A 15,206-nucleotide genomic window follows, 5' to 3' on the forward strand; every position below is an offset into this window, starting at 1 on the left:
AGTCCTCTGCATTCATACTCCAGAGTTCATCTGAAATCCACCCATTTCTTTCTTTTGTTTTATTTTGTTATGTTTAGTAGAGACAGGGTCTCACTATGTTGCCTAGGCTGGTCTCAAACTCCTGGGCTCAACCGATTCTCCCACCTCGGCCTCCTAAAGTGCTGGGGTTACAGGCATGATTTCTGTTCGTCACTCTGGTTTAGGATCCCACAAGTTTCTCCCGGACTGCAGGAGCGCTACAGTCTCCTGACTCTGCGTCCTGCAGCTTCGTTTCCACTCATCAGACACAGGGATTTCGATAAGGTGCAGGGGTGGTCCCTTCCCTCCTCGATGAACACTTTGCTTCCCATCGCCCAGAGAACACAGTCAAACACCTATTTTGGCTTGCCTGGCTCGCTGTGATGTGACCTCTACCTACCTGTTAATCTCATCCTTCCCTCCCTGAGCTCACTTTCCTCCTGTGTCCATTTGGGCATTCTCCTGGCCGGTCCTTGCTCACCCTTACCCTTCAGGGCTCAGATCAAATGCCACCTCCACCGAGAAGCCCACGTGGACCACCCCATCTAAGGTGGCATAGAAAGTGAGTAAGGTGGCCATTCACTTTCTTACCACCCTTCCCTATTGCCTTCAGAATGCTCATGACGATCTGAAATTATTTTCTGCATTTATTTGATTCCTCTTTTCTCCATGCCCGTTGCCCACACGACAGAACGTAAACCCCAGGAGGGCCAGGATGATCCCCACAGGGAGTTTCAGTGCCTGACTCAGAATAAGCCCTCAGTACAGGAACGCAATGCAGTGTGCAGGAGACAGTCTGAAGGCACCTCCACCCCCAGTTCTCTGATGAACAGGTCCTATTATTAGGGTTTGGTGTAGGGTCTAAGGCAGCGTCTAAGGGGCGGGGCCTCTTCTCGGACATGCCTGTAATGAGGCAGTTTGGTTTCCAAGGGGTGTGTCCTATAAGGCTGGTGGCTTCTAAAGGGCGTGTCTAGTTTCTAGGGGGCGTGTCTATCTGTTGGAGGTGGATCATGTATTTAAGGGACGGGGCTCATTTTGATTGAAACCAACTCTAATTTTATTTATTTATTTATTTAGTTAGTTTTGAAATGGAGTCTCGCTCTGTCCCTCAGGCTGGAGTGCAGTGGTGTGATCTTGGCTCACTGCAACCTCTGCCTCCCAGGTTCAAGAGATCCTCCTGCCTCAGCCTCCCGAGTAGCTGGGATTACAGGAATGTGCCATCACACCCGGCTAATTTTTGTATTTTTAGTAGAAACGGGGTTTTGCCATGTTGGCCAGGCACGGTTTTGAACTCCTGACCTCAGGTTATCCGCCCGCCTCGGCCTCCCCAAGTGCTGGGATTATAAGCATGAGCCACCGAGCCTGGCCTAAACCAACTCTAATTTTAAAGGTCATGTACTATTCAAAGCTTTGAAACTTCTCAGGAGAAGACGAGGACCTGTCTGTATTTAGGTGGTCTTTCCTAAGACATTCCCCATCCCCCCTGGAGCCAAGGATCAGAAAATGAGGCGTCAGCGACTGACAGGACAAGGTTTATTGGGGGTCCTGGAAACATTGGGGAGAGGGACGAGGGGACGAGGTCTAGGCTCACAGGGACCCCCTAGCCAAGTGCCCCCTTCCCCTTGGGGTCGGGAGGAAGACAGAGACAGACAAACCAACAGAGATGGAAAGACCAATGGGTGCCACGGAGAGAGGGAGGGAAACCCCAGTGTCCACCACTTCCCACTCAGATGAGTTCACAGGACAAAGAATGGCGTGGACCGGTCCACACGCTACAGGAAAAGGGAGGAGTATCTGCCCTATTCACTCTAAGGAAGGTGGGGTGCGGGCCACAGCCTAGACCAGCCCATTCCATGTGATGGGGGTGTGTGCATACAGATCAGTCCATCCTACTGGACAAGGGTATTTCAGGCCAGTCTATTCTAGTGTTTGGGGGTGGGGAAGATCATTAAGGTCGATCCATTCCACAGTCAGGGAGGGGGGATTAGAGGGCAGGGGGCATCTACCCTGGTCCCTCTTTCAGTACAGGGAATGAAAACGGGGAAAGGCAGATTTCGGCTATATCCATTTTCTGGGGTCATCAGTGACTCTGGTGGGTAGCATTTGGAGGAGATCTAGGAAAATTCAGGGACATGTTCCCTCCACATTCTCCAGATCAAGGTCGTTGGGAATGATGGCTCTCAGGGAATGGGGCAGTCTTCCCTTGGTGGGGCAGGTGCCCATCTTTTATTATTAGGGCCCTCAAGATGAGAGGTACTTGTGGAGACCCATTGCTCACTGCAAAGTTCCCATGTCCTGGGGACTTAGGGCTACCCACACTCATTTCAGGGACCTCAGGCTCAGGAGTCTCTCCGTAGATTTGGGTTCCCCTGCCCCAGCTAAGGACCCTGTTTGTTTGTGGTCCCCCAGCTCTGGGGCCTGTGTGGGTTTCTGGTGGCCTCGACTTCTCCAGTCAGGGTCCCCTCATTTCAGGGCCTGTGTCTGGATTTGGATTTGGAGGGCCGGGGCCTCACTCGCAGTACTGAGGTCCCCTGGTCCAGGCCGAGTCCAGGTGGCTGGGTGGAGGGCAGGGCACGGCCTGGCAGTCAGTCCATGCCCCGGTGCAGCTTCAGGTGCCTGGAGAGGTTGCTGAGGGTGATGAAGCCCTTGCCGCAGATGTGGCAGGGGAAGGGCCGCTCGGTGCCATGCAGCAGCCGGTGGCGCTTGAGGTAGCACTCGTGGCGGAAGAACTTGCCGCACTCCAGGCACGGGAACGGCTTCTCGCCAGTGTGCACCAGCACGTGCCGCTCCAGGTCTCGCGGCGAGCGGAACAGCTTCTCGCACTCGGAGCAGCCGAAGATCTTCTTGCCGCGGCCAGAGCCAGACGGGGGCTCCCCGGACGCCGGCTCCCCTTCCCGGGCCGCGGCCGCCGCCTCCTCCGCGCCACCCTCGCCGTGGCTGACCCGCCGGTGCTCCTCCAAGGCGGCCAGCGCCGCGTACAGAGCCCCGCAGTGGCCGCAGCCGTAGGTGGCCGGGCCCGAATGGGCCTCCAGGTGGCTGGCCAGGGCAGCGGCCGACGCGAAGAAGGTCCCGCAGTCGCACTGGTACAGGGTGTCTTCCGAGGGCTCGGCGGCCGCTGCAGGTGCAGGCGCCTCCCCACCGCCCTCAGGGAGCAGCCCCCCGAGCTTGGGCACGCCGCCCCCCGCGGGGCCCAGGAGCAGCCTGCCGTCCGAGGTCGGAGGAGCGTCGCCCGCCTCCGCAGCGGCGCTTTTGCTCGCCGTCTCGGGCCCTGCACCTGCCCCCGCGGCCCAGCCCTGCGCTGGGGGCGCACCCGGGCCCTGCAAGTCGTGCGTCAGCTTGTGCCGCTCCAGCAGCGCGGGTGCGTTGAAGTCGCGCTCGCAGCGCGGGCACTTGAAGGGCTTCACGTCGGTGTGCGCCGCCCAGTGGGCCGCCAGCTCCCGGCCGTGGTCGAAGCGCCGCGCGCAGGCGCCGCACGCAAATGGGGGCAAGGAGGCCGCGGCTGCAGCTGCCGCCTCTGCCAGCCCCCAGCTGCCCAGACCCGCGCCTGCCCCCTCGGGGCCCTCTCCACCGCCGGTCCCCGCGCCCCCGCACACCGAGCAGGGCCCCACATTGCAGCAGACGGAGCAGGGCGCACTCAAGGCGGGCAGGCCAGGGCCGGGCTGCAGGGGAGAGGGGAGAACCCCGCGGTGCTGGCGCTTGAGGTGGCGGCCCAGGCTGGAGCGTGAGGAGAAGCGGAGCTCGCAGACCAGGCAGCAGTAGGGTTTCTCACCAGTGTGGACGACCTGGGAGTGCAGGAAGAAGGGCACAACGTCAGGGCCGAGAACCTAGCCCGGACAGCGGATTCCTGGACTCCCAGGGGGATATGGCACAAGCTCTCTGTCACATCTACAGGGCCATGATCTAGGGAAATGCTCGTCCTATCACTCTCTGCTTGGGGTCACGGTAGAATTCTTTCAGTCCTTAAAAAGGCCATGTCCTGGCTGGGCATGGTGGCTCACGTCTGTAATTCCAGCACTCTGGGATTGCATAAGCCTAGGTGTCCGAGACCAGCCCAGGCAACGCAAGGAAACCTTGTCTCTACAAATAATTTTGCTAGCTGGACACGGCATGCTTCTGTGGTCCAGCTACTCGGGAGGCTGAGCCAAGCAGTTTGAGGCTGCAGTAAGCCGTGATCATGCCACCACACTACAGCCTGCATGACAGGGTGAGACTGTGTCTCAAAAAAAAAAAAACAAAAAACAAAAAACAAACAAACAAAAAAACAAACCACGGCCGGGCGCGGTGGCTCACATCTGTAATCCCAGCACTTTGGGAGGCCAAAGTGGGTGGATCATTTGAGGTCAGGAGTTCGAGACCAACCTGATCAACATGGTGAAACCCTGCCTTTACTAAATATACAAAAATCACCCGGGTCTGGTGGTGGGCACCTGTAGTCCCAGCCACTCAGGAGGCTGAGGTAGAAGAATCGCTTGAACCCGGGAGGTGGAGGATGCACTGAGCCGAGATCACACCACTGCACTCTAGCCTGGGCGACAGAGCGAGACTTGGTCTCAAAAAAAAAAAAAAAAAAGTAAATAAATCACTATCTGTGGCTAATGGCTATACTGGACAGTGCAGCTCTAAAGTGACAGTGCAGCCGGCCCTGGTAGTGTGGTCTTTTCCCTTGTCAAGCCCCGCTACCCCGAGCCAGTTATCATGAGCTGAATACAGCCTTTAGGTGTATTAGGGCAGAGAAGTGATTTTGAACCAAATCTGGCTACTGCTCAGAGCATCTCTCACTGAATGCTTTTCACACATACAGATCCAGGGAATCACTTCCAAATCTAGGGAATTGAATCTCCCAGGAGGGAGTCCAGGAGCCTGTACTTTTTTTCTGAAGCGTTGCCAGGCTTGTAGACTGCGTAAAACTGTGCCTTAGAGAGGTTTTTTGTACTGATATTTGTGCTTGTTGATTTAAGATTTTGGAATAGCAGAGAGAGATTTGTGAGTGTGGTAATGTCTTCCGGAGACCTGTGAGGAGAAGGGTGAGGCTGGATGAGAAAGAGTGCAGTGCTTGATTAGTAATGTCTGCCAGGGGCACAGACCTGAAGAAGGAACAGGGAGTGATGTTCATTTGCCTTTCTGGCTCCAGACAGGATGTCCCTGCTGTAATTTGTCGCTAAATTCATTCTCTCTCTACTCTTTCTAACACAACAAGGTTATGCTGGTCCCAGGGCCCTTGTACATGCTGTTCTCACTGCCTGGAATGCTTGTAGGTCTATTTATCTGTCGCTCCTTGGAAACCCTTCCCCGAATCTGGCCCCCTGGCTCATCAGTGATCCTCTTCCACCCTCCTCCTTTAAAGCCTATGGCTCATAGCACACTTAGTGTCTACATCTAACTTGAGTGTTGTCTGTCTCCCCACCAGCTAAGGACGATGAAAATAACGACCACGTTGGTTTTGCTCACAGCTGTATTTCCAGGGTCCAGCATTCTCCAGACTTCTCCTGAGCCACACTCTTTCTGCTTCTCCGTGCTCCAGTCACACTGGCCTTCCTCCAGTTCCTCCAAAGCCTGCTTTGCTTCCTTGAAAGTACACGTCTTGTTCCCTGGATCCAGAAAGCCTCAGACCCCAGAGGCAGATGATTCCTCACCTTTTTCTCTGGAAAACCATCCCTGACCCCATCCCCGATCCAGACTGCTTCAGATCTCTCTTGCATGAGTCTCAGAATATGGTTATCCTCCATCCTCAGATGTCTCAGCTGCAACCTAACGTTGATTAACCTGGTTGTTCAGTTCACATCTCCCACATTTGACTCGAGGCCATACAAGGGGTGGACTGTATCTGTTTTGTTCCCTTAGCTAATTTTTTTTCCCCAGAGAGCCTAGCACTGTACCTAAATACAGTAGGTACTCATGAAATGGTTCAGTTGAATCACAACCTACTGGTGGGCAGGGATGAGGCCTCGGGGGCTGTGAATAGTTGCATCAACTAAGGAGCTCCCCTTTCAACCTAAAGATCAAGGGATTTAAGGAGGAGTCACCTGGTCACTCTGCGACAGATGCAAAGGCTGGATGTGAGGGAGAGAGACAGGAGGGAGGAAGACCACTGAGAAAGCTGGGGCCAACATTCAGGATGTGAAGTCCTGACCAAGGCAGAGGCATGGGGACAGAGAGGACAGCCAAGTGTGAAAGACCATCGGTAGATGTCTGGTTTTCTTCACCCTGGTTGTGCAAGTGTCTGGCACATAGATAAAAGTGTGACCCAGCCCATCCCATCTTCCACCTCACCTCCTTCCACCCCAACCCCACAGTCTCCCATCGCTTCTTAGAATACAGCACACTCCTTCCTTCCTCAGGGCCTTTGTACTTGCTGTTCCTGCTGCCTGGAATGCTCTTCGCAGGGAGGCTTACTACAGATCGGCTCAAGTATCACCTGCCCTAACCTTCCCCACCCTGTCTTAAGTAGTCCATAGCTCTCCTCTCTTTACTCTCACACATTGATTTGTATTGTTTGTCTGTCTGTCTGTTTGAAGACTGAGTCTCGTTCTATCACCCAGGTTGGAGTGCAGTGGTACAATCTCGCCTCACTGCAACCTCTACCTCCCGGGTTCAGGGGAGTCTCCTGCCTCAGCCTCCCAAGTAGCTGGGATTACAGGTGCACGCCACCACACCTGGCTAATTTTTGTATTTTTAGTAGTGATGGGGTTTCACCATGTTGGCCAGGATGGTCTCGATCTCTTGACCTCAAGATCTGCCCACCTTGGCCTCTCAAAGTGCTGGGATTACAGGCGTGAGCCACTGTGTCTGGCCAGTATTTTTTTGTTTCTTAAAATGTCCTTCCTAACACTTATCTTTTTCCAGGACATTCTTGCCTGCATACTTGCTTTCTTGCTTCTTGTCTACTTGGCTACTGACCACCTCCAAAGGAAAGTAAGTTCTCTGAAGGCATGGAATTTGCTCTTGCCTTGGCAACACAGCCGTTTGGTGCAGGGAAAGTTGATAGTCACTGAATAAAGGAATTAAGTATATACCTGATAACCACTGAATAAAGGAATTAAATATATACCTGATGAACCTATTTCTTAAAAAGGTAAGGAAGGAAAGGATAAACACTAGATTGCAGATGCTGGTGCGTGCACGTGGGATACTGGCAGGGAGAAGGGGGAGGGGAGGAGCCCATAGATGGGGAAATTTACTATGAATGTTCTAGTTGGTGGCTTGGTGGGGACTGAATGAGAAACACCGCATGCTTTCAAGGGTCAGGGTGCTTTGGTGGGGAGCGACGGACATTTTCTAATGGGAGGAGGCGGCTGCCTAGGCCTTGGGCCAGCTTCCTTTTGCCCAGAGCACAGTGGGGCGCGGGATCCCAGCGCAGTCCAGACCAGGGAGGCCAGCCTGGGGCCAGCCTGTGGGACTCACCTGGTGGTGCAGCAGGCCGGTGGAGTCGCGGAACCCCTTGGGGCAGGCGGAGCAGCGGTAGGGCCGCTCCCCGGTATGCGAGCGCAGGTGGTTGGCTAGGTTGAAGCTGTGCTTGAAGCCCTTGCCGCAGCGCGGACACGCGTGGGGCTTGAGCGCTGTGTGTCGGGCAAAGTGGCGCCGCAGGTCTGAGCGGTAGCGGAAACTCTTGCCACATTCACTGCAGTGAAATGGGACCCGGGGAGCGGCAGCGGCGGGCGGTGCTGGTGCAGGGGTTGGGGTCGGGACGTCATCCATAGTGGCGGGGAATACAGTGGTGTGTGGGGGCTCTCTCTGGAGTAGGGAGGAGACAGAGGAGCAGGTGAGGGGATAGGGTCCCCATCAGCCCTCTCCTCCCAGGCTCCCAGACCCACCACCTGTCCCCTGGGAAAGCCTCCCACTGCCCACCTCTCTAAGCCCCTCTCATTGTTCTTTAAAATCCTCCTACTCTCTTAGAAACCCTTCTCCCTCTGCTCCACTCCTCTGGCAATCTTCCTAATCACTTCCCAGTCTCCTCACTCCACGGAGCGTTTTTAAGCCTCTCCCCCTCTTCGCCAATGCGCGGCCACTCCTCTCTGTGCCCCTCCCGCTGTAATTTAAGCCTCTCCCACTCTTCCTACTCCCTTCAAAGCCCCTACACTGTTCCCTAAGCATCTTGTATTCTTTGCCAAGCCCTTTTCCCTCCAAAAGGCCCTTCCACTCCCCTCTGAGCTCCTCCCACTCCTCTTCCAGGATGATCACTTAGCAAATGGGAGGGCAAAGATTTGGGACTAAGCACACTGGAGTCATCCTTGCAGGGAGACCAGAACTAGTCCTGTAACATCAGATAACAAAAACTCTTCATCTGCAAAATGGGAATAGTAGTACCTACCTCATAGAGCGGTGGCGAGAACTAAGTAAAACAGTGGCAATAAATGTTTCGTGCCTACTTAAGCTGGTGCACAGCAAAGACGCAACAAGTAAGCTGTTTGGATGACTATTATCCCGTAAGTTCTTCCTGGTTTCCTCCTTAAGTCCTACCATGCTTGCTAAGTTACTTGACTTCGCTAAGCCCCTCTCGGCTCCACTAAGACCCACTTCCAAAACTCCACCCAATTTTTCCTTTAAAGAAGCCACATCCTTTCTAAGACCATCCACTGGACTCCCGTCACCTTCTCAGGCCTTCTCTACGAAGTCTCTTCCCATCCCCTGCAAGTCCTTTCCACATTCATTATAAGGACCTGACAGTTGCATTAAACCCCTTCAAATTACACCCTTAAACTCCGCCCCCCTCGCTAGGCCTACCTACTTCTCTAAGCCATACCCCAGACAAACTCCACCCCTTCTACCCTAAACTCCTCTCTCCTGCTTCCTAGGCTCCGTTTCCCCAACCAGCCTCAATGAGTTTCCTTCCACCCCTCAATCCAGGGCCTACCCACCATTCCTTCTGAGCCACGCCCCTTTATCAAACCCCACCACTTTGCCCAAGCCCCTCCCATTTTCTATCCACTCTCCCTCCTCCACGCCCCTCCCACTTCCACTCTAAGCTCCGCCCAACTCAGGCTCCTCCCAAGCTTTGCTCCGCCCCAGCAGCCACTAGGCCCCGCCTCCTTCACCCCGCAGCCTGAGGAGCTGGGGCCCCCCCCATGCCCAGTCCGCTCCAGGCCCCAGGCCCCGAGAGCCGGCCTTTTGTGCCCCTCCCCCTGCCCCTAAAAGGTGCAGCCCTAGGCGCCTGGTAGGGGGGCAGGTCGGGCAGGCCCCGGGGCCAGGCGAGTCCACCTCGCTCGTACGGAGCGTTGGGTCTTGGAGACCCGGGAAGGCCCCAGGAGGCCGGGGAAGTCCATCGGCTTTCCTCTTTAATTACTTACACCTCCCTCTGGGCGCCGACATTTTGGGCAGCGGGGGTAGCGTCACTTCCACCCGGGGGGCCCCTCGACTTCCGCCTCAACTCCCTTCCCCTGCCGTACTCCCCCTTTCTCCCGCCCTCTTGGTCCCCTTCCTCATCCCCGCCCTTCTACCTCTTTCCCTTTCCTTTCCCAGCCCTGGAGGTTGAAGAAGCCAGGCCAGCGCCATCTTGGGTGAGGGCAGCGGGAAGGGGCGTGGCTTAGGGACACGCACGGCGCCATGCAGACTAAGGGCAAGGAGCTGAGAGCACGGCTTCTTCTCCTTCGTGGCGACAGTAGGCGATGCTAACGTAAATGAGAGCAGATACTATTTCTTTTTCACAGGCTCGGACTCCCCCTGATTAGGATGTACAGTTGGACTAGGGAAAAAAAGAAAGCGAAGTGCGCCAACTGCAATACAGAGCTGGAAAAAACCGGCACCATCTTATCCACTTAGCCCTCCATGGGCTTCGAAGCCTGTCCGGTGCCATGTTAATTACGGGCACTGGGCAGCCATTTTCCCGCTCCTCATCGTTCGGTATCTGTCTTTGATTGGGTCACCCGAATGTGTGCTTTGTGAGAGGAAAGGCGTTTCGAGGTGGTTGGGGATGTGGTGCTCGGTTATTTTCCACTGGGGACACACCAGGGCCGCCGGTGCGCAGGCGCGGCTTGCTGGCGTGGCCGTGACCGGTCCTTAGGACCCAGCGAGTCCCCTTTGTTTCCCGCGGGCACGCAGGCGGGAGGGAAGGGCAGGAAGGGAGGGGCCAGGCGCTTCTCCGAGGGGCGGGGCCGGTTCCGCGCGCCGCCGCCCCCGCCTCGCCGCCGCCGAGGGGCAGGGCCCCCTCACCCCCTCCCCTTCCCACGCGCCGGCCCCGTCGCCCCCGCGCGCGCGCGCGCGCGCGCGCACACTCGCGAGCCCCGGCGACATGCAAATGAGGTACCCGAGAGGCGGGGGGCGCAGGCGGGATGGGGGTTGTGGGGGTAGGGGAGGCCGGGCCGCGCGCTCCCGGAGCGCGCCTCCAACACCTGTTCCTGCTCCCGCGCTCGCGCCCCGCGAAGCCGTCCGGGCGCGCGCGCGCAGACCCCCTTCCTGGCAGCCCCCGCCGCCCGCTTACCCGGCGCCGCTCATTGGCCACCGCCCCCGCAGGGCCCGCCCCGCGCTCGGGCTTCGTAGCTCGGGGACCGATGAGCGCGCCAGCACCGGGGCGAGGTGACGGGGAGGGTCGGGGGACCAGTCTCCCCCTTTCCACCGTTCCAAAGACCTGACTTCTAGACTAGGCTACCCCGTGGGAGCGAACCGTATGGAAAGGTGGTTGCTCCTCTCTGGACCGCAGTCTATGTGGCTGTTAAAGGGGGGGGTGCAGGGGGGCTTCCCACTGCACCTGTCTCTCCCTTTCCCCTCTGTTACACCCCAGTCTCATGCTCCCAGCATCTGAGTGGGCGCTGTGAAGATGGTGGTGGCGCTGGTGAAGTTTATTGAGTGCTTACTATGCACCAGGCAGTGTGCGAGGGGCATTTTAAAGCCCACTATCTCATTTGATTCTTCTGACAACCCTGGTATATCCACTTTTCAGAGGAGGAAAGAGGCTCAGAGAGGCAAAGTCACTTGTTAGGTATAGGCAGAGCTGAATTCAAACCCAGGACTGAGCCCTCATAATGTCCCCTTTCCTCCTTGGGTCTATTTGTTCTCCATTCTCTGGGACATTCGGGTCAGCAAGACCTGTTTCCAGTTTTGGCCCTGCCATTTACTGGCAGAGGAACTTAGGCAACTGACTTGGCTTTCCTGTGCCTCAGTTTCCCATCTGCAAAATAGGACAGATATGCCCTATTCAGAGGGTTGATGTGAGGCTTAGCTGCTCCTGATAACAATGGCGAATGTGTCCTGAAAGCTTCTCTGTATGAACACTTTGTGGGTATTATACTCATGGCATGTCTGGGCAAGTGCATAGAACTGTGTGTCCCATTTTGCAAAAGTCTCGATTAAGGCTTAGAGAAGTGAACACCTTGCCCAAGGCCACGCAGAGAGTAAAGATTTGAACGAATGATGTCTGACTCCAGGGCCCAGGCTCTTAACATCGCGGATATATTTCCTCATCCAGGAGTCAGGGTCAAATATCACCTGGGACCAGTCCCTTTTTTCCATTCCGGAACCCCTTCTCTACTTCTGCCAGTCAACAGGGAGGGATGAGAGCATTCGTGAGGCCTCTGTGGCTCTGGAGTTTGATGGGCTCTCCGTTGCAAGGATCACAATACTGGTCTGCGCTCTCAGTTGGACTCTGTTCTCTCTAGGAGGTTTTTTGTTTTAGGTTTTTTTTTCTTTTTTGGCGGGGGGAGCTCATGTTGATCTTGAACTTCTAGATCCAGGAGGACAGTTAGGGAGACATAGGGATGCCCGGTGGAGCCCAGGGAAGTGCCTGTTTATCAGCTGATACAAGATCATCTCACTGTTTTACCCACCAGCATAGCTAAAATTGTGTATCTGGATGAATGTCAGCCACACCCTTGTCAAGAGACTTGGAGAGAGGGATGGGCGAGGTGTTGGGGGACACAGGGGTGCTCTAGACCCTGTGAGCACTGACTCTGCCCCTCTCTCCTCTTAGCTGGCTCCAGTGCCCAGACCCAAGCCCCCCACTGCTCAATGGACACCCCCAGCCCAGACCCGTTGCCTTCGCCTTTGCCCGGGGAGGAAGCGAAACCTCTGGCCTTACCTCCTCCTGTTCCCCGGGGCCGCCGAGGCCGTCGTCCTGGGGGAGCCGCCTCCTCACATCGGACACTCAAGGCCTCCTCCCTCCCTCGCAAGCGGGGCCGCCCCCCCAAGTCAGGGCAGGAGCCCCCACTGGTGCAGGTGCAGGGCGTGGCAGCCCCAGTAGGCAGCAGTGGCGGCAACGACCTCCTCCTGATCGATGATCAGGGTGTGCCCTATACAGTCTCTGAAGGGTCAGCGGCTGGGCCTCAGGGCTCCGGCCCCAGGAAGGCCCCACACTTCTGCCCAGTGTGCCTGCGGGCCTTCCCCTACCTCTCTGACCTGGAGCGCCACAGTATCTCGCACTCAGAGCTGAAGCCACACCAGTGCAAGATTTGCGGCAAGACCTTCAAGCGCTCCAGCCACCTGCGGCGGCACTGCAACATCCATGCCGGCCTGCGGCCCTTCCGCTGCCCGCTGTGCCCCCGCCGCTTCCGCGAGGCGGGCGAGCTGGCGCACCATCACCGCGTGCACTCGGGAGAGCGCCCGTACCAGTGCCCCATCTGCCGGCTGCGCTTTACAGAGGCCAACACGCTCCGGCGCCATGCCAAGCGCAAGCACCCGGAGGCCATGGGGGTACCCCTGTGTGCACCAGATCCAGGGTCTGAACCGCCGTGGGACGAGGAGGGCATCCCGGCCACAGCAGGGGCCGAGGAGGAGGAGGAGGAGACAGAGGGGAAGGGGGAGCCGGCCTGACCCACATCCCTGGCCATCGCTCTCTGGGCCAGGTTTAGAGCAGGGAGTTTGGCTGGTGCTGGGCCTGGGCCAGGGGGCCGGGACACCCTTGTTTCTGGTGGTCTTCCCGTTGTGGGAGCAGGTGGAGGGTGGAGACCTAAACTTCTGGGTCCAGCTGCCTTCAGCCCCCCTCCCCCAGACTAACAGATCCTTGGAGGCAGGGGTTGTGGAAATAAATCTCTGCCTGCTGGCTGCCTATGTGTGTTCCGTGCCGGGATGCCATCCTCTCCTGCCTTCAAATGTTCTTCCTCGGCTACACCTGCCGGGAGTGCGGGGAATTGGAGAGGACCCCACTTCCTGTGCCTCATGAGTGTGGTGCTCGCGAAAGAATGGTTTTGGGGGAAACCTTGGCTCCTTCCCCGTCTCCATCAGACCCCAAAGTCCAGTGGTCCCTCGGTGTCCGTGGGGAATTGGTTCCAGGAACCCCGCAGATACCAAGATCCGAGCATACTCAAGTCCAGCACTGGGCCCTGCGGAACCCGCGGATGTAGGAAAATCCGCCCTCTGTATACTGTGTGTTCCATCGGTGTTTGGGTGAAAGAAAGTCCGCTTCTCAGGGGACCTGCAGTTCAAACCCGTGTTGTTCAAGGGTCAGCTGTATTCCCAGTACACATCCAATCTAACTAAAACATTGAACCTTCCATGCAAACTGACCCTAGGTCCGACCGCCTCGATCCTAGGCAAGTCCCAGAAATTCTGCAGCCATTTTGCCCCACCTCCTTGTCCTGAGGAACTACTGTTTGGAAGGAAAAATTAAGACAAAGGTGTGAACAGGACTGACGGTCTGGGTAAGGGTTGGAGATAAGGGGTGTGGCTTGGGGCGGGGCTAAGGAGCCAAGGGTGGGGCAGTTAGGCGGGGAACTGGCGGGGAGCTTAGGAGAGGGTTAGAGTTGAGTGGGGCTTAAAGGGGTTTAGGGGTTGGTCCGCATAAAGTGAGAGCGGTTTAAAGAGAATGGATAGAGTTGATCTTCTAGAGAGTAGGGGCTTGGAGCTGGGGAAGAACAAGAGGAACTGCGTGAGAGTGGGGCGAAGAGGACGGATTATGTTTTTTTTTCTTGAAACAGGGTCTCGCTCTGTCACCCAGGCTGGAGTGCAGTGGCCCGATCACCGCTCACTGCAGACTCGACCTGCCAGGCTCAAGCGACCCTCCCACTTCGGCCTACGGAGTAGCTGAGACTACAGGCGCGCGCCAGCATATTTAGCTTTTTTTGTTTGTTTGTTTGTTTGTTTTTTGAGACGGAGTCTTGCTGTCGCCCAGGCTGGAGTGCAGTGGTGCGATCTGGCTCACTGCAACCTCTGCCTCCCGGGTTCAAGCAATTCTCTCCCTCAGCCTCCCGAGTAGCTGGAATTACAGGCGCCCGCCATCACGCCTGGCTAATTTTTGTACTTTTAGTGGAGACGGGGTTTCACCATCTTGGCCAGGCTGGTCTTGAACTCCTGACCTCGTGATCCACCCGCCTCGGCCTCCCAAAGTGCTGGGACTACAGGCGTGAGCCACCGCATCGGGCCTAATTTTTGTATTTTTTTTTTTTTTGTAGAGACGCGGTTTTGCCATATTGCCCAGGCTGGTCTTGAACTCCTGTGCTCAAGCAATCTGCCTGCCTTGGCCTCCCAAAGTGCTGGGATTACAGGCGTGAGCCACCACGCCAGGCCAAGAGAACGGATTTTAAGGTGAGGGGCGGAGCTTATAATAATTCAGCTCTGAGGTGGGCATGGTTCAGGGCCCGGGGCCGGGGCTTAAAGCAGAAACTTTGAGGTAACAGGGTATTAGAGGTGGGACTTAGGAGAAGGTGCTGACGGGGGCGCACGACTGCTATAGAGACGGTGGGGAGAGAAGGAAGTACCTAAGAGAGGCGTAACTAAGGGAAGCTCCTGGGAGAGGGGAAGCTTAGCAGGAGGGGCTGAATGGGCCTGGGGTTTGGCTTCTTGGGATGGGGCTGAGTTGGGAGCGGGGATTAATTACAGAGATTATATGAACGGGGCAGTGTCAAGTGTGGTAAAGCCATGGCTCTTGACCAGCATGCAGCAGAATCAGCTAGAGTATATTTCAAAACACGGATCCCTAGACCCCCAACCCCAGGGCTTCTATTCTGCATGGTCTCAGCAGGCAGCCGGATGCTGCTGGCCTCCCAACTATGCTTGACAACCACTGATTTAAACGAATGCTTTAGAGGTGGGAGGCACTCAAAAGTCACGAGGGGCAGCTTAAATGCTATGGGGCGAAGGGGCGGGGCTTACATGCAAGGGGCGGGACTTGGATGGAAGGGGCGTGGCTTGGGCAGAGGTGAAGTTCCAGAGAGCAGGAGCTCGGAGAGGGGGAAGAACAGGAGAAACTGCATGAGGGCGAGGGGCAGAAGACAGATTTTGAGGCGGTGGGGGGGCTTATAATTACGCTGTGAGATGGGAGTGGT

The 15,206-nt window shown here is 56.5% G+C and overlaps 2 protein-coding genes across 7 annotated transcripts; one reads left to right on the top strand and one right to left on the bottom strand.

Annotated features, from left to right (window-relative positions):
• Positions 1–1,534: 1,534 nt before the first annotated feature.
• Positions 1,535–9,425, bottom strand: LOC105488156 (FLT3 interacting zinc finger 1). Of its 2 annotated transcripts, none has more exons than XM_011751999.3 (3): positions 9,303–9,425; positions 7,420–7,749; positions 1,535–3,800 (listed from the first exon to the last, which is right to left on the bottom strand). In XM_011751999.3, exons 2-3 carry the CDS (start codon positions 7,711–7,713, stop codon positions 2,604–2,606), a joined length of 1,491 nt encoding a protein of 496 aa, XP_011750301.1. In that variant the 5' UTR covers positions 7,714–7,749; positions 9,303–9,425; the 3' UTR covers positions 1,535–2,603. The 2 variants fall into 2 exon arrangements, with proteins under 2 accessions (XP_011750301.1, XP_011750300.1); XM_011751998.3 differs by lacking the exon at positions 9,303–9,425 and adding an exon at positions 8,327–9,296.
• Positions 9,395–12,988, top strand: LOC105488157 (zinc finger protein 524). Of its 5 annotated transcripts, XM_071087930.1 has the most exons (3): positions 9,395–9,512; positions 9,663–9,855; positions 11,918–12,988. In XM_071087930.1, the coding sequence occupies exons 2-3, from the start codon at positions 9,807–9,809 to the stop codon at positions 12,754–12,756; spliced, it is 888 nt and encodes a 295-aa protein (XP_070944031.1). In that variant the 5' UTR covers positions 9,395–9,512; positions 9,663–9,806; the 3' UTR covers positions 12,757–12,988. The 5 variants fall into 5 exon arrangements, with proteins under 5 accessions (XP_070944031.1, XP_011750305.2, XP_070944032.1 ...); XM_011752003.3 differs by lacking the exon at positions 9,663–9,855 and having other exon boundaries at positions 9,403–9,512; XM_071087931.1 differs by lacking the exon at positions 9,395–9,512 and having other exon boundaries at positions 9,537–9,855.
• The last annotated feature ends 2,218 nt before the right edge of the window (positions 12,989–15,206 follow it).

This window comes from Macaca nemestrina, chromosome 20, assembly GCF_043159975.1.
Source record: "Macaca nemestrina isolate mMacNem1 chromosome 20, mMacNem.hap1, whole genome shotgun sequence".
Taxonomy (NCBI): domain Eukaryota; kingdom Metazoa; phylum Chordata; class Mammalia; order Primates; family Cercopithecidae; genus Macaca; species Macaca nemestrina.